General features: G+C 42.7%; 1 protein-coding gene across 1 annotated transcript; it reads right to left on the bottom strand.

The window, feature by feature from the left end:
* Positions 1 to 203: 203 nt before the first annotated feature.
* On the bottom strand, positions 204 to 21,155 carry kptn (kaptin (actin binding protein)). Its single transcript, XM_084319816.1, has 12 exons — positions 20,853 to 21,155; positions 20,264 to 20,346; positions 20,088 to 20,172; positions 19,477 to 19,531; positions 18,256 to 18,334; positions 16,831 to 16,904; positions 15,393 to 15,499; positions 13,315 to 13,428; positions 8,423 to 8,486; positions 7,407 to 7,542; positions 4,221 to 4,394; positions 204 to 830 (listed from the first exon to the last, which is right to left on the bottom strand). Exons 1-12 carry the CDS (start codon positions 21,061 to 21,063, stop codon positions 663 to 665), a joined length of 1,350 nt encoding a protein of 449 aa, XP_084175942.1. The 5' UTR covers positions 21,064 to 21,155; the 3' UTR covers positions 204 to 662.
* Positions 21,156 to 27,514: the final 6,359 nt, after the last annotated feature.

The raw sequence follows: 27,514 nt of genomic DNA, 5'->3' as shown, positions 1-27,514 counted from the left end.
TCCACCATAAATTGATGCAGAAAAGTACACCAGAATGCAGGCACTAAAGTGTTTGAAGCTCAACATTTCGGGGGAGGACCCTGAGACCACCCGCTTAAAGCGTCCTCCCCCAATGTTGAAACCAAAACTAAGCCCTTGGAATTAAGCAGAGCATGCAGTGTTATCTCAAAATAAAATAAAATAAAATAGGCTAAATACAGAGATTGTAATGTTTTCTGTTTATTAGTATTATTATTACAACCCCAGTAGGCTATTCATAGTCAGCCTATTTTATTGCAGACATCTTGGTCGCAAACAACAGCTGGTAGTATCAAATAGCAGGTAATTATCATTAAATGACAACCATACTAGCCATAAGTGTCAGGAAATACCTGGCTGGTATACACTGTCACAATGGCTATGATCAGTATCATACTAACATACTGTACTTGTACATATTTGTATACATATCACTGTCAAATCCTAACGCCCCAATTACTTTCCTCTATTGTGTGTAATGTCATTACAAAAAAATTATAATCCCGATCAACAAACATAAATAAACAAACAAGTTTCATCTTTGAAAATGATTAAGGCGTAAAGCATCATCCCTGTAGCAGAGGTAAAGAGAACCACAGTACGTTTTTTAATTAATTAAATTAATTAATAAAAGTATCAAATTATTAATTTGAAGGTGGCGGCGTGGAGCACTCTTCCTTCTTTGCCTTGTGTTTGTTCTCCTCTGCGTCTTGGCCTGTAGCCGCCTGTAGCTCAGAGCCTGCTGTCGTCCTCAGGGACCCGCGTTGGCCCAGTCGACTGAGGACCAGGTCAGCAGTGTTCGTCAGACTGTGCTAGAGGAGCCAGAGCCAAAAGGTCACATGTGAAATGAGCACATCAGACGTTATTATCTAAAAGATGGTAAGTTAGAGTGTTGTGTTCGCTCATATTTAAAGACAGTAGAGGTTGAGTACTTTATTATCTAAAGATGGTAAGTTAAAGTGTTGTGTTCATTCACAGTTAAAGACAGTAGAGGTTGAATACTTTATTATCTAAAGATGGTAAGTTAGAGTGTTGTGTTCACTCAGTTAAATACAGTAGAGGTTGAGTACTTTATTATCTAAAGATGGTAAGTTAAAGTGTTGTGTTCATTCACAGTTAAATACAGTAGAGGTTGAATACTTTATTATCTAAAGATGGTAAGTTAAAGTGTTGTGTTCATTCACAGTTAAATACAGTAGAGGTTGAGTACTTTATTATCTGGTAAGTTAGTGTTGTGTTCATTCATAGTTAAAGACAGTAGAGGTTGAGTACTTTATTATCTAGAGATGGTTAGTTAGTGTTGTGTTCACTCATATTTAAAGACAGTAGAGGTTGAATACTTTATTATCTAAAGATGGTAAGTTAAAGTGTTGTGTTCATTCACAGTTAAAGACAGTAGAGGTTGAGTACTTTATTATCTAAAGATGGTAAGTTAGAGTGTTGTGTTCATTCATAGTTAACTACAGTAGCGGTTGAGTACTTCATATCAGATATCAGTCACACTCCAAGTGATCTAGTGATTAACTTCACAGCTGCAAGTACATGGGCTGTCCAAGACATTTCCAAATGGACTTATGTGGTTCTTCAGTGCAAGGGTTCAAATAACAAAGTCAAATGTCCATGTGGTCGTCTACAATGTCTGTAGGTTATATGTGACAAATTTGGACAGAGGTCAGTCCAAACTGTAGAAACAACTATCCTTCTGTTAATTCAAGACAATGCTTTGTTTAGAATGAGCTTAAAAGGGGTAAATTAGATAATTTTTTTTACATTAAGTTGTATAGAATACTTGTTAGTAATGTAGTTGATGCAATGCTATTCGCTTAAGGCCTCTACATGCTACAGCAACTTCAAAGCAACTGCAACACAACATCGACAAAGCAACGGTGTTGCAGACACTCTGCCTTTATGCTTCTGCAACATCGATGTGCAGCCTATGCAACATTGTACCCCGGATCGATGTAGCTAGGTTCCCTAGATAGATGAAATTTCCCTTCTCAACCAACCCATTGATAACAAGCAGAAAAAGAAGCATTATTTTTACTTCCGGTCGGGGGATTTCAAAATAAAAGAGCGACGTCTAAAAGCACCGTAAATACGTTTATTTTGTACATTATCTAACGTTAACACGAACCTAAACTAATCTAAAGTTAGTTTAGGTTCGTGTTAACGTTAGATAATGTACAAAATAAACGTATTTCCGGTGCTTTTAGACGTCGCTATTTTATTTTGAAATCCCCTGACCGGAAGTATTTGTGATGTATTCTGCTTGTGTAACTTTAGGTTTGTTTTAACGTTAGCTAGCAGCAGGGATGGACGCCTTTGTGCAAATGCAGGCAGCTACAGGCACTCGAGGTCGAGGAAGAGCTGCTGAATTTAATCGGCAGGAGGAGAGCGAGCTCGTCAAAGCTGGATATATCCCTGTGGCTGTGGTTGTAGGCACGAAAATGCAGCTCGAACTACCTGTTATATTAAATTAATTGATTGCTGTTTAACAACTTGTCAGTGTCCAGTCCTTTCGAACTGCCCCACCGTTCATCGTAAATAATGATGCATGTAATTATATTAACGTTACTGTGTGTTGTTGTAGCTATGTTAATAAATTCTGAATGACATTGACGTTAATTGGGTATGATAGAGCATTGAATAGCATCATCAACGCTAGCTGGCTGGCTACAACAATGGAGGATGGTATTCCTCGCTGCAGGACCAATATTATTCTATGACAGCCCCGCCCCCATTCACTACCAACCAATCACTGCTACGCAATATCAACGCAACGGTTGTTTAGATTAGATTTTGGGGAGATGTACGCAACATCCTCGCAACACAGTCTACAAGACCCTCTGCAACAACCGCGTTGAAATCGCGCTGATGTTGTGTTGGAGTTGCTTTGAAGTTGCTGTAGCATGTAGAGGCCTTTACTCACAGCCTGCCGCCGGCTCGGAGCGAATCGAGAAGAATCAAACGAGCAAAGAAATGGGATCACGAGACAAAACAGTGTTAATCAACACCTTAACATGCAGGCAAGAGCTTCAGTCACCAGAAATTAGAATCCGCTGTCCTCAAGTGTTTCCATGCTTTATGCGTGTTGGAAAGCGGCCCAGCCGGGAAATTAGCATACTGTCTTCTCCAGAGAGAGAGACAAGAAGATAGATACCAGTTTCCTCTCTGTGCGTTCAGTAGAAAGCTATCTGGCTGCACGTTAGCCTAGCTTAGCACAATGAATGGAAGCAAACATGACCGGTTAGCCTTCGGGAGAGGTGTTAGTTGGACAAGGCTAACCGGTCATGTCCGCTTCCATTCATTGTGCTAAGCTAGGCTAACATTGGCGCGTTCCTTTAAGGTGTGGATTAACACTTTTGTCTCGAGGCCCCATTTTCTGGGGGTCAGGAACTCCGACTACGGGACTCGGTGAGCAAGCTAATGGCATTGCATCAGCTACACTATTAGCGAGTATTCCATACAACTTAATGTAAAAACAAATCTGAACTATCCCCTTAATCTGTTGTACACTTGCCTGGAAGGCACGTGACTCGTGGGTTCAAGATTTGACCCCAAGAGGGAGCTATAATACTTGATACTGTAGCATCAATAACCCCTGCATTACGGTTGCCTGTTTAAATAATATGTCTGAGCCCAGCTCTCCAGTGGTTTGTAGAGGGAACTTGGGGGGGGGGGGGGGGTTAAGAGAGTTGAGGAACTCTTATATTCACTCCTCTATAATGCATGCACCTTGGTAGGTAGGTAGGTAGGTAGGTAGGTAGGTACTGTAGGTAGGTACTGTAGGTAGGTAGGTAAGTAAGTAGGTAAGTAAGTAGGTAGATAAGTAGGTAGGGAGGTAGGTAGGTACGTAGATACTGTAGGTAGGTAGGAAGGTGTTATCAGGCTGGTAAACACAGGAAGGGATGGGATCATTTCACATTCAATTCAATCAACTTGAAATGTCTACAGAAATCAGCGTTTACTTTTCTAACAATAGAACATCCATTCTCATACTCGTCAATAGGTTGTACAGTGCAACCTTTTCATGCCAAATGTTTTTCAATATTTTAATTTGAAAGAAAATCCACTTCCTGAATTCAGTGAACTGATCTCAACTCTGCCGTGAGGTGAAGAGGCTGGGGAGACTCGCCCCAAGAGGAAACTATAGTCCTCCTTCATATGGAACATAATGGACCTTTGAGCTGCCCAGTACATACCTGCAGAATATGGAGTCCCTTTAACGTTAGGACGGCCAGCTCTCTCAAGCCATCCCCGGTCAAGTCCAAGTAGATGACGGACAGCAAGGGACTCTTAAAGCTACGCCTCCACAGCTGTTGAAAATGTCCATCTCCCCCACTCATTGGCTGCTGGAATTTATAGCAAAGCAGTTCCTGTTTGGCAGAACGATACATAGGAAAAACCTGGTTATCATTAGGGCCTCAAAAGAAGTCAGTCATTCTCGTCTCTCCCTTTTTTTTTGTCTCTCATTTGCTCCCATCCCCCAATTGAGTCATTATGTCAATTCCCTTCCTGGTCATTGCACGGTCCTACTGGCGGCCTGGGTTGGGTGTAGATTACCACATGCCTCGCCTCCTCCAATACATGTGGAGTCACCAGCCGCTTCTTTTCACCTGACAGCTAGGAGTTTCACTAAGATAGCTTAATGTGGTCAGAGGTTCATGCTATCTCCCCCAGATCCCCTCCCTGCTGAACAGACGCCCAGTAAGAGTCTGACTTGTTGTAGGACTAAGCACTCGCCTACCACCGCAGAGACTCTGGGATCGAATCCAGCTGTCAGCGGTACCTGCGGCTTGGTCAGTCGTCCCTACGAACACAATTGGCAGTGTTTGCCGGTGGGAAGCTGGTGGAGTATGAGTCCAGCGACTCCTACTGGTTGGTCGGGGCGCCTGTTCAGCAGGGAGGGGATCTGGGGGAGATGGCGTGAACCTCTGCACGTGTTACGTTCGCCCAGTGAAACTCCTTGCTGTCAGGTGAAAAGAAGCGGCTGGGGGAGCTCCAGTAGCTCACCATGTACGGGAATACCGTGCTGCGTCACGGATCTGGTTGACTCCGAGTTCGATTCCCGGACCCGCCGTCATTTGCCGAATGTCTTCCCGTTCTCCCTCCCGTTTCACCCTGCATCTGTCGGTCATGCTTGACCAGAAAAGCGATAAACGCTAAAAAATGAAGTTTTAAAAAAAAGAAAAGAAGCGGCTGGCAACTCCACATGTATTGGAGGAGGCATGAGATAGTCTACACACCCTCCCAAGACCAACAGGGAATTGTCATAACGACTAAATTGGGGATGGGAAAAAAAGTTTTCAATTTTTTCTTTTTTTAAAGAGTCTCTGTTCTAACGACCAGGACTCATACCTCACTGGCTTCCCACCTGTGAACACTGCCAATTGTGTTAGTAGGGATGACCGAGCCGGAGGTACCGATGTCGGGAATTGAACCCTGGTGGGCTGGTGCTTAGACCTCTACACTAGTGATTCTAGTCTCCTATGGACCATTTCAAACTTAACAAAAACATTCTAAATGGACCCACGTGCATTTCCTGTTGCAATGTTTTCTTTTTTTTTTGTCTACTTTTTCTCCCATCCCAATTTCGTATCGTCCAATTCTACCCTCCCCTGTCTCGAACGTTGTTAGGCCATGCCTCTCACAAGCCGACTGCAATGTGGACTAAGCCTTACATCACGTGTCCCCTCGAGGAAGGAGGAAGCAGCAGTCACATCTTTTCACCTGCACAGCGCGATCTCTCAGCGTCGGGGGTCTGCGTTTGAGGGCACGCCGCCCCCGTCGCTTCCTGATTCTGCTGCGCAGGCGCACCAACAGACCTGTAGGAGTCGCTGTCCACAACGTCCGATCCCCACCCATCAGCTTCCCACCCCCTAATACTGCCAATTGTATTAGTATGAACGACCAGCCAAGCTGATAGCAATGCGGAGAGCTGGGCTCGAACCCAGCGTCTCCTGCATTGGTGGTGAGCGCCTTGCCCACTGCACCACCTAGCCGCTCTCTGTTGCAATGTTTTCTAATATCAACAGCTAACAGGAAGTAAACCTGGGCCAGATGTGGGCTAGATGTTCCCTAGCAGCTGCCATGTTGCACCAGCTAAATGTTCAATAGCATTGGTCCAATCTACTTTTTAATGGTAAAGAACAAGTTACACAGCTATTTTAGTCTGTGAATAAAGCTATGATGCGTTGTTCTGTTCACTCTGCTGCCATGTTGATGATGGGGACTAACCTAAGACCTGACCCCTATCTCTTTGTCATCCATATCTAAGAATGTGTCCTACATGTCATTGGTTCTTCTTTCATATTGGAAGTCACAACACAGAATGGTTAATTAGACCAAAAAGGATCATTCTGTGTTGCAATGTTGTGTTTTTTCCCTCTTGGACCAGCTTCTACACATGAGCCATCCAGTGGTTCCTGCCAGACTCCCCAGTTACCATGGCAACCACTCACCGCTCGATTCCCAACCTTTTAGCAGAGATTGTGATCAATTCAAAACATCTTTACAACTCACATTTCATCTTAAAATGCAATACGTTGTAATTTTACTCAACATGAAACCACATAAAATAATGAATATATTTGTTTTATAGCCAGTGGTTTTGTTGTTGCCACTGTGGTGGAACCGGACTCATCGATTCTGCTCGTGGACAAGATCACTATAGTGTTATTAGTGAAACACATGGATCAAAGTAGGTCAAATGAGCTCATGGTGGCCACCAAAATCACAGAGAAGTCAAGGCACCAGCTCTCCTGCAGACCGGACTCTTCTCTACAACAGCTCCCACAACTGTCATGTTAGTACTGATGGCTCACAAGATCACCAGGGTGTCTGTATTAGTGCTCTGATATTATCTGCCCACATTGCACTTTCATGCATGTTCCACTGATAATGCAGCATCCTGAAGTTATTTAGAACGGTAGTGTGTGTGACAGTTCCAGATAGGATAGAATAGAATAGAATAGAAATCCTTTATTTATCCAGAGGGAAATTCGGCCAGATGTAGTGTAGGCGCCAGGCTGAGTGCTAACGAGTATAAACAAAAGAAACGCACACAACAAGTAGAATTTTTTTTATAAATCTGAACAATTGTAACCAAAATCCCAGTATATGTGTGAAAAATTAATGAGGGGCCACGCATTTTACCTGGCAGGGAATTACCCCCTGTCCATTGTGGGGGGGCTAGGGGGGGAGTGGGGCCATCGTCTCTCCTAGGAGTGAGATCTAAGCTACAGCATTGTCTTAGAACAAACAAAAGGGATTCTTCAACACCGCCGTCCTACGGATGTCTCCATTCGAGACTCCCGCAGCGCTCCGTCTCCTCGGACCGTCTCCGGCGTTAGTTCACACGGGTATAAGAGGAACCGTGTCCCACTGACCTGTCCGTAGGTCCCCAGCAGCACCTCCTTCTGTCCATCGAAGTCCAGGTCGATGACCAGGGCACAGAGCACGGCGTCCCACTGGTCGCTCTCGGCCAGGTACAGCGGACGGGACACGCCGCGCTCCTGAACGCTTCTGAGAACCACATGTCCCGACGGTCAACACACTGACACGCTGAACTCACGCAGTGGTATAATGACAGCATTAAAGGAATACTTCACCCCAAAATTATAATGTGTATATCAATTACCACCCCACCCTCATTGATGCCTGTTCACACTTGCCTTCGCTCCCAAGTAGCCTCCCCCCTGACTCTTTTCTTTTAAGCTACTGATCCTGTTTGTTTATTTTGTGTTTCAGTTTCTTTCAAATGGACTGCACCTTGCTTCCTTTTTCATTTCTATTTGTTTTATTTTCCTGTTGTTACTATACATATATATTCATATTCTTATCTTGCTTTTTATATAGCTTCTCTTTTTATGTAAAGTGTCCTTGAGTCTGAGAAAGGCGCTTCTCTCTCTAAATCTAATTTATTATTATTATGCCTTCATGAAGATTTATTTTCCTTGCATGCCGTGAACGGCAGCCATACTTGATGCATGATGTGTTTGGGAGTTTGTGGATGTTTTGATATAGGAAACAAAGAGGCCTATTAAGATGTTAGATCCTAATATGGAAAATTATGTGATTTAATGTTCTATGCTTATTCTATGCCTAACTTTATGTCTGCACTTTATGTCTTTTTTACTGCTGTGAAACACTTTGGGCTGCAATTATTGTATGAAAGGTGCTATACAAATAAAGTTTATTATTATTATTATAGTTTTGCTATTGTTAACTTAATCGTTTTAACTTATTTCTATAAACACCATGGAGAAAATAAAAAGTCTTCATGAATTCAAGGCATCACGGTTGGAGTAACTGATACACAAATTCTAATTTATGGGTGAAGTGTTCCTTTAAAAGGTCTATTGCATTGGAATCTACAACATGTATGAGGGTATTTGATGCTGACCTGTAGACAACAGCCGTCTCTATGGTACTGGTTACCAGTAGGTTGTAGCTTTCTATTTCCACACCTGGAAAATAACAATCTGCAATGAATATTGTTTTTCCAATACATAATGGATGGCCAAACATATTGGAGATTGCAGGGCCCTATTCCCCGTACCTGGTTCAACTAAGTCGATCAAAAGTCCCATTATCCAGATTCAATTAATCCGATGTTTAAATCCGGGCTTTCCCTGTTCCTCGAACGCTGATTCAGTCTCGTTAATTCGAACCAGACTTGATACTCAGGACAATCCGGGCGCTCCGTTAAGCAAATACATCAACAGCGAAGAATATGAAACTAATCAGAGCCAAACGCCCGATAGGTTTCATTCATTAAAAATATCCCCGTGGGATTCACATTTGCAATGCTACGTTATTAAAATAACCACATTGTGTGTCGCGACGTGCAAGCGCCGTATCCGTATAAATATGACGTGCATTATTTAGGACAAAGTAAATCTATAGGCTGAATATGATTTATTATGATGATGATGATGATGATGATGATGATGAATAGTTTTATTTTCGGTCTTTGTTTACAGATAAATCAAAAACTCACATGTGTGGACTTTCAAAAGGAAAAGAAAAAATCACAAATGTACATATTCAAAGTAAGCTCACACACAAAATCCAAACTCAATGACCGAAAAAAGGAATAGGCTGAAGCACATGCTTATTTTTGCCTATCCTTTACAATTCTTAAAAACGAAATATACTTTAATATAAGAAAGAAAATGTTTAAATATGCTGCAAGATATACGTTTTTTTTCTTTTTCTTTATGAGAAAAAAGAAAAGAGAAAATAAATGTTTGATGTTTTACTCAAAACTGTACTCCTGTATTATTTTATCCTTCATGGCCTTTTTAAATCTCCCCTGAGAGGTACACAACTTTAACCCGTCACTAAGACTATTCCACAATTTAACTCCCAAAATTGAAACACATCTAGCTTTTACATTAGTTCTTACCTTTTTATATGTTTTAAGAATACACAACCCTCTTAAATTATACTTTCCTTCTCTTGGTTGAAAGAGACATTGAATACAAGCTGGTAGGTTCTTACTCTTAGCACGAAAAATGATCTCCAAGGTTTTTATGTAAACCATATCTACAAATTTGAATGTGCAGGACTTTATGAATAATGGATTTGTCGATTCAAGATAACTAGCTTTATTTATTATTCTAATAGCTCTTTTCTGTAGTTTAATAATAGGATCTATATTTGTTTTATAAACATTCCCCCAGACCTCAACACAATATGACATGTATGGCACCACAAGTGAAAAATACAATATACCGGTATGCAAACATTTCTGGTTTAACAGCTCCCTTGTTTTGTACAGAATGCCAACAGATTTGGCTAATTTACCTTTGATATATTGTATATGTGGCTTCCAACAGAGTTTGTGATCTATAATCACACCTAAGAATTTTGTTTCATATACTCTTTCAATTTCGGTTCCATTTAAATTCAGTTTAATTTCACAGTCGGTAGGAACACCACCAAATACCATACATTTAGTTTTGTTTTCATTAAGAGACAACTTATTCCTATCAAACCATTTCTTTAACTTTATCAATTCCCTTTCTACTGTTTTCAATAATTCTTTTATGTCCTCCCCTGAACAAAGTAAATTAGTATCATCAACAAATGTAACAATTTTCAAAATATTCGATACTGTAAAAATATCATTTAAATAAATTATAAATAACTTGGGTCCCAATACGGAACCCTGTGGAACACCACAAGTTACTCTTCTAAGATGTGATTCTGTATTATTAATATTTACATATTGAAACCTATTATCTAGATAACTTCTTAACCAATGATGAGTGACACCTCTTATTCCATACCTTTCATTTTTTTGTAAAAGCAGGGAATGATCAATTGTGTCAAATGCTTTACGTAAGTCAATAAATACACCTATTGAGGGTTGTTTTTCATTAACACTTTGATCGCCAGGCTTAAATTCAGAATAAACCATCCCACGCCAGCTCTATTTGTCTATGGGGATGTTTACCTTCTTTGCAGGGCTATAACTTTTTAAATTGTATTGCTAAATTGACATTACTATGGCCCATTCAACGTCCTATATCTATTGTTCAGGGTGTAGCAACGTTATACTTTTTCATCATTAACATATTCATACTAAAATACGGTCTAAAGTATAAGTATGTTTTTATCGTTTTCTGCAGCTTTCTCCAGAACGTGATTTATAGCCCCAAATGCATTATATTGATGATGAAATACAGTTTGATAGGAATCTGCGCGAGATAAAACATTTCAAATGGACGTGCTTCTATAAGTTACTACTGATCATCTGATGTTGACCGGATGGGGGGGGGGGGGGGGGGGTCGTTTATAATTCCGTGGCCAACGTTAGATGATTCATCTAGTGTGGGTGATATGATCATTAGAGCAGTTAGTATCGAACACTGTTATGTACCAGGAGCTGTTCACTCCTGTGTCATTACTCCTGTGTCACGGGGCATGCAGGTGAGGGCTGCCAATTAGCCAATTAGTGCTGATTGATTACCTGCTGGGAGCTTTAAAGCCAGCCCTAGTAACACACATGCAGAGTCGGTGCTTAGAGGGAGAGCTGTCACATTCTTCCAGTCCGTGTCCGTTGGGTTTACATTAGTACATTAGTTTACATTTACATTAATAGTTCCTTGCTATAGTAGCATTTTGAGTTAGAGCACAGGGTTTTGGTGTCGGTTTTGCACATAGGTTGCGTGCCTTGAGCCAGGGTCGTAACAAACACGTTAAAAAATAACGCTGAATCTTACCGTAGCTTCCTCATAGCGTTGGGCGATGAGCGTGGAACAGAAATATTCCTATTATGGGATGTAGAAATATGCGATCCATTTCCAGGTTGTATAATAGTATATACGTCCAAATCATGTTGTTTATCGAGTTAATGGTAACGGATTGCTATCCGTTGTGTCTAGCTCGAGTCCTGGGACTATTACCGAGTGATCGGACCCAATTGAAATGAGCACCAGCTTCCATTTTCTGTTTCCGCTCTGGGCGATCCGCCACCAGATGGCGCTCTTGAACCGTTGGAGAGTTGAGAGGGGCTCAACAGTAGATCTCAAGTCTCCGGGGGAGAAATATGATTTCGATCACAGATTTTTGGAATATTGATATCAAAGACGCGTCTTTGGCAGAATGCGCATGGCGGGGAAAGACGTGGTCCAGCGTTTTTGGCGATTAAAGTGTTAATTGCTGTTGATATATTTTCCACAAAATCTATTACTGCTAAGGATGTTGATCTATTGCTCCTAAAACCATATTGATGGTCACTCAATAATCCATATTTTTCAATAAAGCCATCAAGTCTATTTACAAAAAAAAATTCGAGTATCTTTGAAAATTGAGGTAGCAATGATATAGGTCTATAATTTGATATAGTATGTATGTCACCACTTTTAAAGATTGGAACCACCTTGGCCATTTTCATTTCATCAGGAAAAATACCAGTCAAAAAGGATTTGTTACATATATAAGTGAATGGTTTGAGGACAGAGCATTCAGCATTTTAGGTATATTATTTTACATTTCAAAAGCCTCCTCTAGATAAACGAAGAACAAAAACATAATTCAGAATGGTATAATGGGATCTAGACTGTGAGAAATATTTCAGGAAGGGAGCTGGCATTTCTTTGCGAGCGCGTGGCCATGGTTTATCCAGCTAACTGAACTAAACCCTGCCCTCGACCAGGTTCAAACTTCTTGATATGTTGCCATAGTGATTTAGAAAATCCGACGTCGGGGAACTGAAAGGTCTGGCTTAAGTCAAGCTATGCTGAAAATTAGGGGTGGACGGTATAAACGGTATACGGTATAAACGGTATTAATTTGCTCTACGGTATGGATTTTGACTATACCGTGTAACCGGTAGCGCAGCTCTAAAATAGCAATGACGTCATGTAACCACAGCGCGACTATTTCAATCGCATTTGCCCCTAAAAATAGATAGAATTAGTCATAGATAATAGATATGTGCAAACTGGAAAAAGTTATTTAGGAGGCTTCGCGCAGTGGGCGTGTCAACACGCAATTGTCATTTCATAATAAACACATATCACCGCGGCGCACAGCAAGTTTCAATTTCAGTTCCTGGCATTTTTAACCAGTGGAGAAAGGTAAGAGATGTCCCTATCGTTTTTCTTATATGAATTATTCTACGTTAATAAAACATACCTGGTGATCAACTACAGTTTGCTGTAAACATTATGATATGCGTGTAGTGTTATGATAACGACGGCTGCAGCGGGAGCCGGGAGGACGGCTGCACCAGTGGATTTGCGAATAGCATGCAGCTGCAGAGCCGCAGAGCCAGCGGCGCTTTCAGGTCAGGTCCGCTAAACAGCGCCCCCCCCCCCCCCCCCACCCAACGGCTGAAAGCTGTGACCAGACCTGAAAGCGCCGCTGGCTCTGCTGCTCTGCAGCTACATTATGCTTCTAGCAAAATCCAGCATCCAGCCCGGCTGTTTGCAATGGGAGCAGCACGGACTCGGGACTTATTTTATTTGGAATATAATGACTTTATACGCAAAAGTAGCCTAGTTTTAAGTTAAAATATTATAAATCTACATGCCTTGAGGATGTCATTCTTTATATAGCCTGCCTATCAGGCAAAAAAAATTATTCTAACGGAAACACTGATACCGTGATATATACCGTTACCGTCTATGCTTCAAATTATACCGTGATATAAATTTTAGACCATACCGTCCACCCCTACTGAAAATTATCAGGGCCCAGATCTAGTACAGTGGGGTGTAGGGGAGAGGCATGAATAGTTTGGAGTGGCATGAGGCCCGCAGGTAGAGCGGACCAATCACATACCTTTCTGTCCCGTGTCAGCGCCGGCCTGTTTGGACTCAGCGGGGCAGACCAGAGGGAACAGTAGCACCGTGGAGATAGGGCTGTCCAGATACACCCGCCAACTGCTTAGGACCTCTGATACATAAACACACACAACATCCCAGTGATAAACATGACATAAATACACATAAACCTACACAATATCCTCATGATAAACATGACATAATTACACATAAGCACACACAATATCCCCATGATAAACACACACAAGATCTCCATGATAAACAAGACATAATTACACAAACACACAATATCCCCATGATAAACATGACATAAACCCACACAATATCTCCATGATAAACAAGACATAATTACACATAAACACACAATATCCCCATGATAAATATGACATACCGGTAACACATAAACACACACAATATCCCCATGATAAACATGACATATGATAAACATGACACACAAACACACACAATGCCCTAATTTCCCCAAGGGGATCAATAAAGGAATATCTTATCTTATCAAACATTGGAACAGCAAATAAACGTGGATCCATGTATGTTGTCAAGTTGAAACCGTTGATAAATACATTTGGAATTTCCCTGGTTCTTCATCTCAAGGATTCCAAGAGAACCCGATGATATTACATAACAGCATAATTAAGAATTCACTTGATCACATATGCCCTTTAGGCATATTCACACTGTACCTCCCACATGCATAATGCATTTCATTAAAAGGGGTCGGAGCAGTGGAGCTTCCGTGAGCCACTCCCCTGAAGGAAACGGTGGCAGAGACGTAGAGGCTACTTCTGTCACCGGCTCAGAGAGAAATGTGGCGACCCGGGACTCCACCAAACCAATGGAGTAGAGATGTAAAATGTCTTGTACCAGTAAAAGCAGAGGAAGCTTGTTTGAGTGTTTAGGGTCTTAGAAACATATTGACATTTTAAACTCAGAATGTCATGCAGCGGATGAGGGATTTTTGTTATATTTTGGGTGCATACCGATGACGTATTTAACCTTTTTTGATGATTTACCAAATGGTCTGCATTTATATAGACGCTTTTAGCCAAAGTGCTTTACAATTTATGTTTCACATTCACCCATTCACTCATTCACACACCGACGGCGGAGGCAACCATGCAAGGTGCCGACCTTCTCATCGGGAGCAGTTAGGGGTAAGCGTTTTGCTCAAGGACACTTCAACACACTGCCGGGAGGAGCGGGAATCGATTACTAGACGACGGCTCTACCTCCTGAGCCACTGTCGCCCCCAACAACGGCTATTGAAAATGACATTCCTGACATTGAAGCAGTTGATTTCTATTGCACAAGTCAGTTTAATGACATGGTGTTGTGTTCTCAGTGAGGGCATCGCCACCCCTTCACTTTCCCACCCGTCTGCCCTCTTCTTTTTTTTTATCCACTTTTTCTCCCATTTTCTATATTTTCTCCCATCCCAATTTCGTATCATCCAATTCAACCCTCCCCTGTCACGATCGCTGTTTCTTGCCTCCCACAAGCCGGCTGCAATGTGGACTAAGTCATACATAGCACAAGTCCCCTCCGGTACTTGAGGTAACAGCAGTCGCATCCTTTCACCTGCGCAGCTCGATCTCTCAGTGGCGAGGAGTAACGCGTGGGAGGCTCACGCTGCCCCCGACACTTCCTGATTCTACTGCGCAGGCGCACCAACCGACCTGTAGGAGTCGCTGTCCACAACGCCCGATCCCCACCCATCAGTTTCCCACCCCCTAATACGGCCAATGTGTATTAGTACGGACGACCAGCTAAACTGAAAACAATGTGGAGAGCTGGGCTCGAACAGGCGAGCCCAGCGTCTCCGCATTCGTGGCGAGCGCCTTGCCCACTACGCCACGTAGCCGCCCTCCGTCTGCCCTCTTCTTACACCTAACCTCTTTGTGGTTCATCGTCTCCCTCAAGGATACATGGGAAGGGATCTGCATAATCTGGCGCTACGTGAGAAAGAGTGCATGAGAGGAAGACTCTGGGCCGAATAACACACAGGCTAGGCCAACCGCTGTTCCACAGACTCCTAGTGGTGCTCTATGCCTTGCTCACCAGGTCCAGTCTGATTGACCAGAGCCAGTCCAACACAACCGTTCTGACAGCCGAAAGCGGAGAGACGTCGGCCCCCAGGAATACTCAGCATGTCCAGCCACAACACACTGCAGGGAGACGGGATGGTGGTAAAAAAACACACAGTAACATCAAACAATCACATGAACCTTCTGACACGGAGAGCACTGGACTGAACCTGACTCTTCTCTACAACAGCTCCTGTAATTTACATTTTTACTAGGGATGTCCGATATTATCGGCCGATATTGGCATTAAAATGTAATATCGGGAATTATCGGTATCTGTTTTCGAGAAGAAAAAAAACATTTACATTTATTTAAACTTTATTTACCCAGGCAAGCAAGTAAGAACAAATTCTTATTTTATTTATTGTGAAAAGTATGCATAATGTTGTGTTAATTCCACGTTTTTTGGGGGGGGAAACCCTGCATATATCGGTATCGGTTGATATCGGTATTGGAAATTAAGAGTTGGACAATATCGGATATCGGTAAAAATGCCAATATCAAACATCCCTAGTTTTTACATTTAGTAATTTAGCCGATGCTTTTATCCAAAGCAACTTACAGATTCTGTACAACAGGTCAGCAGGAAGGGTACAACTCTGTTAGCTGAGTAACAAAGTTCCTCAAACAGTGTTGAACTCGGGTGCTACAGTCCTGAGCACACAGTGGCTCAGGAGGTAGAGCAGTCGTCTGGCAATCCGGAGGTTCCCGGTTCGATTCCCGCTCCTCCCGGGCAGCGTGTCGATGTGTCCTTGAGCAAGACACTTAACCCCTAATTGCTCCTGATGAGCAGGTTGGCGCCTTGGCCTTGCATGGTTGCCTCCGACGTCGGTGAGTGAATGTGTGAGTGAATGGGTGAAATGTGAGGAACAAATTGTAAAGCGATTTGGATAAAAGCGCTATATAAAAAGGCAGCCAATTAGCATAGTAGGTAGTAATATAGGCAAGGAAGATTCCATAGTTAGCAAAGTGCATGATATTAAAAGACAATACGAAGGTTAGTATTTTTTCTTCTTCTTCAATTCATATATTGATTGAAGAAGTGTGTTTTTAGTTGACGGCAGAAATTGAACGGGGTTCGGCTGTCCTGGGAAATTTGTTCCACCATTGTGGAGCGAGGACAGAGAATAGCCTGCTATTCTTTGATGATTCTGTTTATGACTTAGCCAACACAAAATGTAGTTTTAACAAAAACATGCATTATATTAGCTTAGTAGCCCTGCAACTGTTTAACCATTTCCCTGCCAACACCTATGGTCTGGCTAATCCCTAGCTAAAGCACAACCATTCCTGCTCCTAACACATAATGAACATGTGCTCAAACATACATATTTTACGTATGTACGTATTTTATCTACTTGGTCGTGTCGTTTAGAATTATACACGGAAGAGCTACAGGAATGTAGACTGACTTGCTGGGCAGTTCTTGTAGCTCAGGAAAGAGTTTCTCCACCGGTTGCTCTTCAAACTGGTGGAGGGATGCATTCTGCAGGGAAGAAGAAATAATAATTCATTCATCCATAATTCATTACATTTATATAGCGTTTTTCTAGACCCTCAAAGCGCTCCCCACAATGTAGGGTGGAAATTGCCTCCTTCACCACCACTGGTAGCACCCAACCGTGGGCTATGCAGGCTCAATGGCTGCCATACACTGGCACCCGGCACACTACACAATGGCTGAACGGCTCAGGAGACAGGGATTGATATCAGCCAATTAAGGGGAAGGGATGATTAGGTGGCCTTGGTGTCAGAGACCTGATTGGGAATTTGGCCAGGGACATCGGAGAAGCCCCTACTCTTTGCGATAGGCGCCCTGGGTTCTTTAATGACCGAATTCAGTCCGGACCTCGGTTTAGCGTCTCATCTCGAACAGGCGAACCCAGCGTCTCCAGTATTCGTGGTGAGCGCCTTGCCCACTGCACCACGTAGCCGCCCCCAGAGCTCTACTCATGTAGCCACGCTGCCGGACAACAATGAACCCTTTCAGGTGTACAGTCTCACCCGTGACACGTACATTTTAATCTTACACCTGAGATGCACCAATTTTAATGATGCACCGCAGGTTGCCAAGTGTGTTTTGAATGTGTACTGGAGATTTGCTCGACGGTGTGTTCTGATTTCTTCGTGTGAACGTGCATGAAAGCAACAGGCTTCAATTCCACTAGCATTCATCCCTTCATGACTCGAAATCCATGTGTCGTCCGCTGATTTCCATCATGCTTCTGTAGTTAGTTAAAATATCAGTCATGGCAACCGCAAGATATTCCAGCTGGCAAAAGTAGCTATTGGATTTATGGTGTAGCTTTATCTCTGGTATTCTTAAGACATGAGAAATACATCCATGTCAACAGGCTGTCCTCAACTGGAGACTTACTGACCAATAACTAGGCATCGTAATTGCATTCCTCACGTTATTGTCCTTCTGTAAAAGAATGCAGTACTGCAGAAGGACCTCTGTTCAAATTAGATACTTATTGAAGACCAGCACACTTTGTAAATATTAGTGTGATGCCAGAGATGTACTTAATATTTTTCAAGATATAACTCTTCAGTGTGAAAAAAGCATTAAAAAAAAACATGGTCCTTTGTCTGCTGGCTAAGTTTCCTTCATTTACATTTACATTTAGTCATTTAGCTGACGCTTTTATCCAAAGCGACTTACAAGTTCTGTACGACAAGTCCTTCACCTCTTATAATTTAAAACGTGCCTTGATGTTAATCAGAGAATGAGGCTGTTTCCCGTAAAATGACAGAAACATTGATGTTTTGAAGAAACAAGGATGTCCTCAAACACTGATCGGTCATTAATGGTTGATTTCAGTCGTCCATCTTACCTCCTTGTAGAGATGGATCCTGAGGTCATGACCGCTGAGCAGAAACACTGTTTCACTGCCTCCGTCTCCACACTGCACTCTGAGGAAGCAACGGTACGTCATGTCATTTTATTTCACATTCATTCATTGTTTTATATTTTTAATCAAGTACTCAAAAGCATAATCTTTCGACCTCAAGATTTCAGGCTGATTTGGCTGGGCTCCGCCCATAAGCGCTTTGAGTGACAGTCACCCACACAGTGTGATACATACGAGAGAGAGCGAGAACGAGCGAGCGAGAGGGAGAGAGAGACAGAGACAGACAAGAGAGAGGGAGAGAGAGAGAGGAGAGATGCGTCCCGAAAACACACACACACAGTTTGGTTTGTGTGTAAATGGCTCCGAGATGAGTGACAGAGAGAGAGGAGAGATGCGTCCCGAAAACACACACAGTTGGGTTTGTGTGTAAATGCTCCCGTTGCTCCGTATCCCTCTCTCCCTCTCGGCACCCGCGCAACCCGTTTGAGGAAGTAATCCACTGCTCTGTTGTTGAGCGAATTGTGGGCGGTGACTACAACCACAGAGCCAATCAGATCACAATCAGCTCAACCAGCTCCTTGCTACGTCACATTGCGAGTCAAATCAGAACGGCTTAGTTGAGTGAGGGAAGATCTCGTGAACTCGAGACTAGACTGATGAGTCAATATGATAATTAACGACACAGACCACATTGATATAATCCCCTATTGCTAGGAAACAATGCTAAACACTGGAAAAGGCCATTTATAATGCATGGGACCTTAAACATTTTTTTTTATCTTGATGCACTCTTGATGTATAGCATATATTGTTTTATAGCCGTCAATTTGCAAGTTGTTTGTTTGCAAGAGCATTGTACAAGACGAAGAATAATGTTTCGTTTTTTTGCTTAAAATGTATCTTTTTATCCTTTTGTCCGATTAAGCAATTATCAAAATAGTCGTTAGTTGCAGCCCTACTCTACGCCTGATCTACAAACATCACATAAGAGAATACATTTTTCAGGAATCTGCAGAGAATGGCAATTATGACGTAATGCTACAATGGCTATTTCAAAAAGTGCTCATCAAAGGCGCAGTTCTACACACATTACAGTAATGATCAGCTACTTCAGAAGGTATATGCCGCAAAGAAAGTTACCACATGGCGGTGATCAATACAGCGCAACATTAAGTACATCCATAATTCAGCTTGACTACTTACTCTGTGTGGTATAGCTGGAAGGGAGTAAACTGCAGCTCCAGATTCAGGCAGCTCTCTATGCAGGGAACATAACAGCACATTAATATCACTGTGACTGTGGGGCAAAGTCCATTCGAAGGGACTGATCACTGTATACTAGGGCTGGACGATTAATCAAGTTTAAATTTCAATCATGATTTTGGCTTCCCACGATCATGAAAACAAGATAATCCAGATAAAGCGATTATTGTGCCGCATGTTGTGCCGTGTTGCTCTCATTTTGTCTTGTGGTGTAAATGCAGCGCACCCTTCCTTCACAGCAGTGAGCTTCGCCCCTTCCCCTCAAACCAACAGTAGTTTCATCTCGTGTTGAGAGGGAGGAGGGCGCCACGGCAAATTTCTCCAGTTATTTTTAAATGTCTTTGGTAACTTGTAGAAGATGACAGAAAGGCAGCCTTTGGTCGAGAAGAAAGGTCATACTAATTCAGTCGTCGTCATACGATGTTCTCAACAAATATGTGTTTTTCTAATCATGATTTCAACATCAATCAAAATAAAATAATGGCGATTATGATTTTTTTTCCATAATGGAGAATCCCTATACTATAGCTGGTGTTGCAGATTGTTCTCACGTGCGATGGACTCCAGGTTGAACTCTGACCCGGGTTCGTAGTCACAGTAGATGTTAAGGAACGGTGTGGCCTTGTCACCAGAGTCCTGAGGGATGAAAACAACTGACCATCACTAAACATGTTTTTTTTTTATTGCAGACTAAAGTTATACATTGAACGTTTTGGAATCACAATACCTTTATAAATGTAATCCCCACTACCAGCCCTCTGTTGGGTGGAAACTTGTTGAAAGCATCGATTGATACAATCTCTGCATCCACTGAAAAGGTACAAAAACAGGAATTCAACTTCTAAACAAGTAAGAATATCTAACATCTATGGATAATAACACAGGCCTGAGATTGGGTTGTGATGGAGTGAATGTAACAGGATTGTATTACATATAGTTTGACAGGGGGACACACGTTGAGATTATATTGACAAACTTTTACACATTGATTTTGAAATAATGGTTGATAATGTATGCAGATTATGAAGTAACACTTTAGATGATGTATATGATTGATGATGATGTGTAGATGATGTGTTCATCATGTTTTACAAATAGTAGCCTATACCAGATGCATCTGGGTTGCATAAAGCAAAACTTTAGTTAACTTTATGTCACGTCTAAATAGCACATGCTAATGAACCTGTTAAATCACGCTGCTAAATCATGTCTGCTATGAGGTTAGATGAGGTATGCGTTACCTACACTTTTAAGAAGGTACTGGTAGCCTAACTTAAAGCGAATTTAGACGGTTTTCATGTTATATCCCACCGCACCTGGTATGTATGTAAACTGGACCTCTTTGGCAACTGGTCTGATCTTTTGTTGGAGGTCTTGGTACCTGAAACAAACCACTTTCCCTTTGAGAGTCGCAGCGAGTAGTTCTTGCTCTCCAGCCTGACATAGTCCGTACATGTTACTTTGCGACAGAAAACGGCTAAAACTGTCCTCCGCAAAGGGATATGTGTCCTTTGTCTTACGGAGCATCTTCGGTGCAAATAATAACAAATGTTTTATGAGAAGAAGTAACGTTACGAGCTTGAACAGCCCATTGTGCACTCTAGCTAATTAGCTACAGTGAGAAGTAGCAAAACATCCGGGTTTGGGAGGAGCTAATTTAGTCGTGTCAGCCAATGAGGGACACCGATTCTTCTTCTTGACACGGCTATGCATATTTCAGGTGTTTGCCGCGTGCTGCCACCCACTGGTCAAACAGGGGCTCTCAATCACTCCTATGCGTGTGCGCGCGCGCGCGCGTGTGTGATAGGGAGAACACACAATAAGAGATTATTCATTCAATATGTTAAGGTCAAATAATAAGAATATAAGTAGCACCCTGAGCTTTCACTACTACACCGACAATACACAGCTGTATTGTATCTCAGAACTCGGCAAAATCTGCATCTGGCTCCCTGATAACAAACTATTATTACACCTGGGTAAAACAAAGTCCATTCTCTTCGGTTCAAATAACAAACTCAGCAAGACCGACGGCTTCTCGGTTACAGTGGGTGACAATATTGTCACAAGGGAAGATGAAATTACATACCTAGGTTGAGGTTCCATCCTAGAGGGGGGGGGGGGGGGGGGTTGGGTAGGCGGGGGGGGGGGGGGGGGGGGGGGTTAACTGTACATTGGATTATTGACTAAACCTTACTTGGTCCCAAGAAGAGGGTCTCATGTATTATTGGGTTTAATAGGACATTTATTGTACATTGGAGGGGGTTGCGTTAGGACATTTACAGAGGCCCGTTTCGAATTGCAGTCTCTCGTAGGTGCTCTTTGAGAGTGGTTTTGAAAGTGGGTAGTGATTCACATTCCTTTACAGATGTGATGTGGCATAATTGCTAAACGTGTTTAGTCCCTTGTTTGAGCCGAATCTGGGTTTAACATGATTTGTGGAGCTCCCTCTGGTGTTGTTGTGATCGTGGTATTCACTGACCTTTGGGAAGTATTTTGACATGTACATGGGTACCTTAGTCGTGTATCTTGTAGACCAGGCCCATTGCAAGTTGCTGTACTCTGTCGTCTACTCTAAGCCATCCTAGGTTGTCAAAGTGGGCAAAGGTGAGGTGGGTTCTAGGAGTAAGGTCAAGCAGTAGTCTGACCAGTTTGTTTTGAGATGTTTGTAATTTAGTTTTTAGCACCTTTGAGGTGCTTTGGTACCATGAGGTGCAAGCATAGTCGTACCCTTGAATGAGTGCTCCTGCCAGAGTCTTCAGGGTATTCTTGTTTACCAGAGTCGAGAGGAGATCCGGTACAAGAATCTAGTTCGTTGGTTGACTTTTTTTATTACATTGGATGCCATTTTGTCACAGGAAAGATTAGCCTCTAGGATGGAACCTAGGTATGTAATTTCATCTTTCCTTGTGACAATATTGTCACCCACTGTAACTGAGAAGCCGTCGGTCTTGCTGAGTTTGTTATTTGAATCGAAGAGAATGGACTCTGTTTTACCCAGGTGTAATGATAGTTTGTTGTCAGCGAGCCAGGTGCAGATTTAGCCTAGTTCCGAGCTGAGGGTTTTTTCAACCTGTAACTTGTTCTTGTCAGAGACCAGCAGGGCTGAGTCATCCGCGAACAGGAACAAGTTGCAGTCACAAGCTGACGACATGTCATTAGCATAAATTAGGAACAGTAGCGGTCCTAATATGCTTCCTTGTGGAACACCACAGCTCACTGGGAGGGGGGGGGGGGATAGGGTACCGTTTACTTCCACCATCTGTTCTCTCCCCTCCAGGTAGGATTGCATCCAGCTCACTGATAGACTATCTCTTTTGATATTTTTATTGTTTTTTTTAAATATTTTTCACATACAGTTACTTACATTACAAAACACACATTGGGACAGAAGGGGGGGGGGGTTCCTCCAGTTCATCTATGCCGTCATCCACATCATATGCAAGCAAAAACAGATCAAAAAGAAAAACAAGCAAAAAGGAAATCTAACCCAGACAGGCACTGCACAGTACTGCACTTGCCTCGAGCCCATTCACATGTAGGCATACATATATATACATATATAATTTTTTTCTATCCACAGTCTGTCCATACAATGGGGCATTGGGCCTTTAGAAGGATCTGAGAAATTTCAGCAGGAAAGTAGTCCAATAGTGGGGCCCACACAGCGTCGTTGCCTCTATGCATTGCACAGTTTTTCATGGGGTAGCACACCGAAGATCTCTCTGTACCACATCTGTATGGATGGAGGCCTATCCTTAATCCAGTTTATCAGAATGCATTTCCGGGCTGAAAGCAGAAGTTTATCAAATAGTTTGAGTTGTAAGGGTGTCAAATTAATTTCCTTTGATGGGAGTCCCAGTAAAAAAGCTCCCGGATCCTTCTTTATTTTCACCTTGAAAATGTCGCTCAACTCACGTGCCACTTGGCCCCAGAACCTGGATATACACTTACATTCCCAAAAGTAGTGATAGTAGGTGCCCAGATCTGTTTGACATTTCGAACATAATGGAGATATTGAACGGTCCATTTTGTTTAGTAACACAGGTGTGATGTGTAATCTGTGAAGAATTTTATATTGTGTTTCTCTTAGTCTGTTACAAGTATAAACCTTTTTAACTGAGTCAATGGCCTCCTGCCAGTCGTCTTCAATATATTCACTGTTAAAATCTCTTTCCCATTTGTGGAGGGATGGTAACTCCTGTGAGTCCAGTGAGTACAGCAGTGAGTAAAACGCTGAGATGAAATGTGATACCTTACTACAATTGGATAAGAAATTCTCTGTTTTACTGTAAAGGGAGCCCATTGGCAGCTGTAGTGAGTTAATAAAATGTCGTATTTGCAAGAAACCAAAAAAATGTTCTCTTGGGAGGTTAAATTGTGTTTGCAGTTGCTGAAACGACATCAACACACCATCCCTAAACAGATCCCCCAATACACAAAGCCCTAGTGAGTGCCAGGTCTTAAAGATGGCCGAACTGCGCCCAGGTCCAAATTCATGGTTGCTAGAGATTGGTATTAGCAATGATCTTAGGTCTCCTCTCCCTGTGTAGATGGTAATCTGTCGCCACACTCTGATAGAGTTATAGATAATTGGATTGCCTCGTATCTCCCTATGAATCTTATCTTTATTACCGGTTACCAGTGCCCATAGTGAATTTGGTGAGCAGACCCACGAGTCCACACAGTTCTTATTGTGTAGATAGGCTTGTAGCCATTCCCAGATGTAACAAGCGTGACAGGCCCAGTTATAGAAGAGTATATTTGGCATGGCAAGGCCCGCTTTACTGGTTGGTAGCTCCAAGATTTTAAATCTTTGCCTGGGTCTCTTTCCATGCCAAATGAACTTAGAAAAAGCCTTCTCCAGATCTTTAACATATTTTTTGGATACCCATATGGGAAGCATTTGTAAGGGGTATAGAAGGCGGGGTAGAATGTTCATTTTTATTAGACTCGCCCATCCCATGACCGATAGTGGGAGGTCATGCCACCGTTCCAGATCCCTCTTAACCGCTGTGGTGACTGGGGCCAGATTCAGACGTGCCATATCTTTTAAGTTGGGAGAGACTTTAATGCCAAGATATGTGAATCCTGACGTAGTCCATTTAAAAGGAAAATTATCTGGGATGTCTGATTGGGTCAGGGTTCCTAGTGGCATTGCCTCAGATTTACTTTGGTTAATTTTATAGCCTGAGATAGCGCCGAAGTCTTTAACTATTGACAGGACAGTAGGCACTGACCTCTTCGGGGAGGTCAGAAACAGTATAATGTCATCTGCATATAGAGCTATTTTGTGGGGGGTGCCCCCTGTCGTGTGTGAGACCCCCTCAATTTCATGATGACACCGGATAGCCTCTGCTAGCGGTTCGAGTGCGACGGCAAACAGTAATGGGCTTAGGGGGTCCCCTTGCCTTGTGCCTCTTGCCAAGGGGAAAGGTTCAGAGCAGATACCATTGGTAAGGACACAGGCCACGGGAGAGTGGTAGATGGTTTGAATCCACTTAAGGAAATCCCCTCCATATCTCTCCATGACGTCGAATAGATACCGCCATTCTACTCTATCAAAAGCTTTCTGCGCGTCGAGTGACACTGCTAGCGCTTTGTGTTTCAGCTGATTAGAGTACTGTATAACATTCAGTAACCGCCTCAAGTTTGCAATGGAGTGTCGGCCTTGTACAAAACCTGTCTGGTCTGGGTTTATTATCAGAGGCAGCAGTCCCTCTATCCTCCTTGGTAATAATTTGGAGAGTATTTTACTATCCACCGCTATCAAGCTAATGGGCCTATAAGAGCCACACACGTCGGCTGGTTTATCTTTTTTAAGGATGAGAGATATATTAGCCAAGTTCAGAGTTTGGGGAAGACTGCCTCTTTGTAATGAGTCTGCATACATCTCTCTCAGAGGTCCGACTATAACCTTACTAATTCTTTTATAGAATTCTGGGCCATAACCGTCCGGGCCTGGGGCCTTACCCCCTTTAAGGGTTTTTATCGTTTTGAGTATTTCTTCCTCTGTTATATCTTTACAGAGAGACTCACTGTGTTCTTCAGATAGTGATGGAAATGTTATTTTATCATTATATTGTAAAAAAAACCAATTGCTTTTAGCTTGTCAATCAGAATGGAGTGATTGACAGTGTCGAAGGCCTTTTGTAGGTCCAGCATGACCATGCCACAGTATTTGCCCGCGTCCACCTCTTGTTTGATGTGGTCATTCAAATAGAGAAGGCATGTGTCAGTGGAGTGGGATGTTCTGAAGCCAGATTGGAATTCGAAGATTAGATTTTTTTCCGCAAGGTACTTTTCGACCTGTTCGTATACTATTTTTTCCATGACTTTCGAGATGGAGGTAAGAATAGAAACAGGGCGGTAGTTGCCTGGGTCTAATTTGCTGCCCTTTTTGTGCAAGAGGGTTACTCTCGCAATTTTGAAGTCCTTGGGGACGTGTCCCTGTTTTATGGAGAGGTTTATTATGTGTGTGATGACTGGGGTGATGGCGGCTGCTCAGTCGATGAGGAATTTGGAGGGGATGTTGTCATGGCCAGTGGCCTTGTTAGGTTGGAGGGCGCTCAGTTTTTTTAGTACCTCAGCTGTTGTTACCATTTCTAGTTTGAAATCGTCTTTGCGGACCCCTAGCTTATTGTAGTAGGCTATGATGTGTTCTACCCCAAAAAGCCATGAGTGGGTGGGTAGTTTATTTACCAGTGTTGTGGCTATGTTGGAGGATGGAGGATGTCATCAAACCTTCTCAGGCTCAACACTAACAAGACAGAGCTTGTGGTTGTGGCTCCCAAGACACTGCTCCAGAAGGTTAGAGATCCACTTCTGGACATGGATGACTGTTCCATCTCTCTGTCCTCTGAAGTCTGCAACCTGGGTGTATTACTGGACTCTACACTCTCCTGTAACAGAAAACGCATTCTTTCACCTCAAAAACATCTCCAGACTCCGGCCTTCACTCACTGACTCTGTGGCAGAGACCACCCTCATCCACCTCCACTGGCTCCTGGTCAAGTCCCGTACCTGCCCCGGGGCGACAGTGGCTCAGGAGGTAGAGCAGTTGTCTGGCAATCCGGAGGTTCCCGGTTCGATTCCCGCCCTCCCGGGCAGCTTGTCGATGTGTCCTTGAGCAAGACACTTAACCCCTAATGCTCCCGATGAGCAGGTTGGCACCTTGCATGGTTGCCTCCGCCGTCAATGTGTGAATGTGTGAGTGAATGTGTGAATTAATGGGTAAAATGTGAGTAACAAATTCTAAAGCTCTTTGGATAAAAGCGCTATATAAAGAAGCAGCCATTTACCATTTACCATCTCATATAAGATCCTCATCCTTACCTATAAATCTCTCCATGCCCTTGCCCCCCAATACCTATCTGACCTCCTCCTCCCCTACACTCTAAAAACCCACCTGTTCAGGTTGGCGTTTGGCCACATACACACGTGATTTAGTTTCTTCTAAATTTAGTTTCTTTAGTTTTGTCCATGCCTGTTTTTATATTGTATGTTTTTTATTAATTGACCTGTTCTTTGTTTCTTAAACTGGTGAAGCACTGTTTTTACCCTGGATGTGTTTTTATGAATTGCCTTGTTCTTTTCTTTTTTTCTTTTTAAATGTGTGAAGCACTGTACTGTGCATTCATACTGAGAAGGGTGCAGATCTGCTCTCCATCCCCCACAGCCGCCAACAAACCTTTGGGGACAGAGTCTTCAGCGTGGCGGCCCCCACCCTCTGGAACTCTCTACCGGCTAAGATCCGCTCTGCCACATCCTTGAGTAAAATTATAATTTGACTGCATCTGAAGGTGAAATATAAGTTTAATTCATCACCATCTGCCAAAAGGCTGGTAATCAGTGGTTGCCATGGTAACCAAGTGGCCGAAACCACTGTATGGAGCACGCTTAGACTAGAGGCTGGTATACTGTAAGTTGAACGAAGGTATGTTCAATCATAACTTTCTTTTATTTTCAACGAATCAAC

The sequence above is a fragment of the Notolepis coatsorum genome (assembly GCF_963971535.1).
Source record: "Notolepis coatsorum genome assembly, chromosome: 8".
Lineage (NCBI taxonomy): Eukaryota > Metazoa > Chordata > Actinopteri > Aulopiformes > Paralepididae > Notolepis > Notolepis coatsorum.
Note: the sequence above shows the minus strand (reverse complement) of the source record. Positions and strands in the feature narration are given on the sequence as shown.

Coding starts and splice junctions, on each gene's coding strand:
- kptn (XM_084319816.1), bottom strand. CDS start 21,063: ATGCTCCGTAAGACAAAGGACACATATCCCTTTGCGGAGGACAGTTTT. Junction 15,500..16,830: donor CTACAAGAACTGCCCAGCAA/GTCAGTCTACAT, acceptor GTCTCCCTGCAG/TGTGTTGTGGCTGGACATGC. Junction 8,487..13,314: donor CGCTGACACGGGACAGAAAG/GTATGTGATTGG, acceptor GTTATTTTCCAG/GTGTGGAAATAGAAAGCTAC.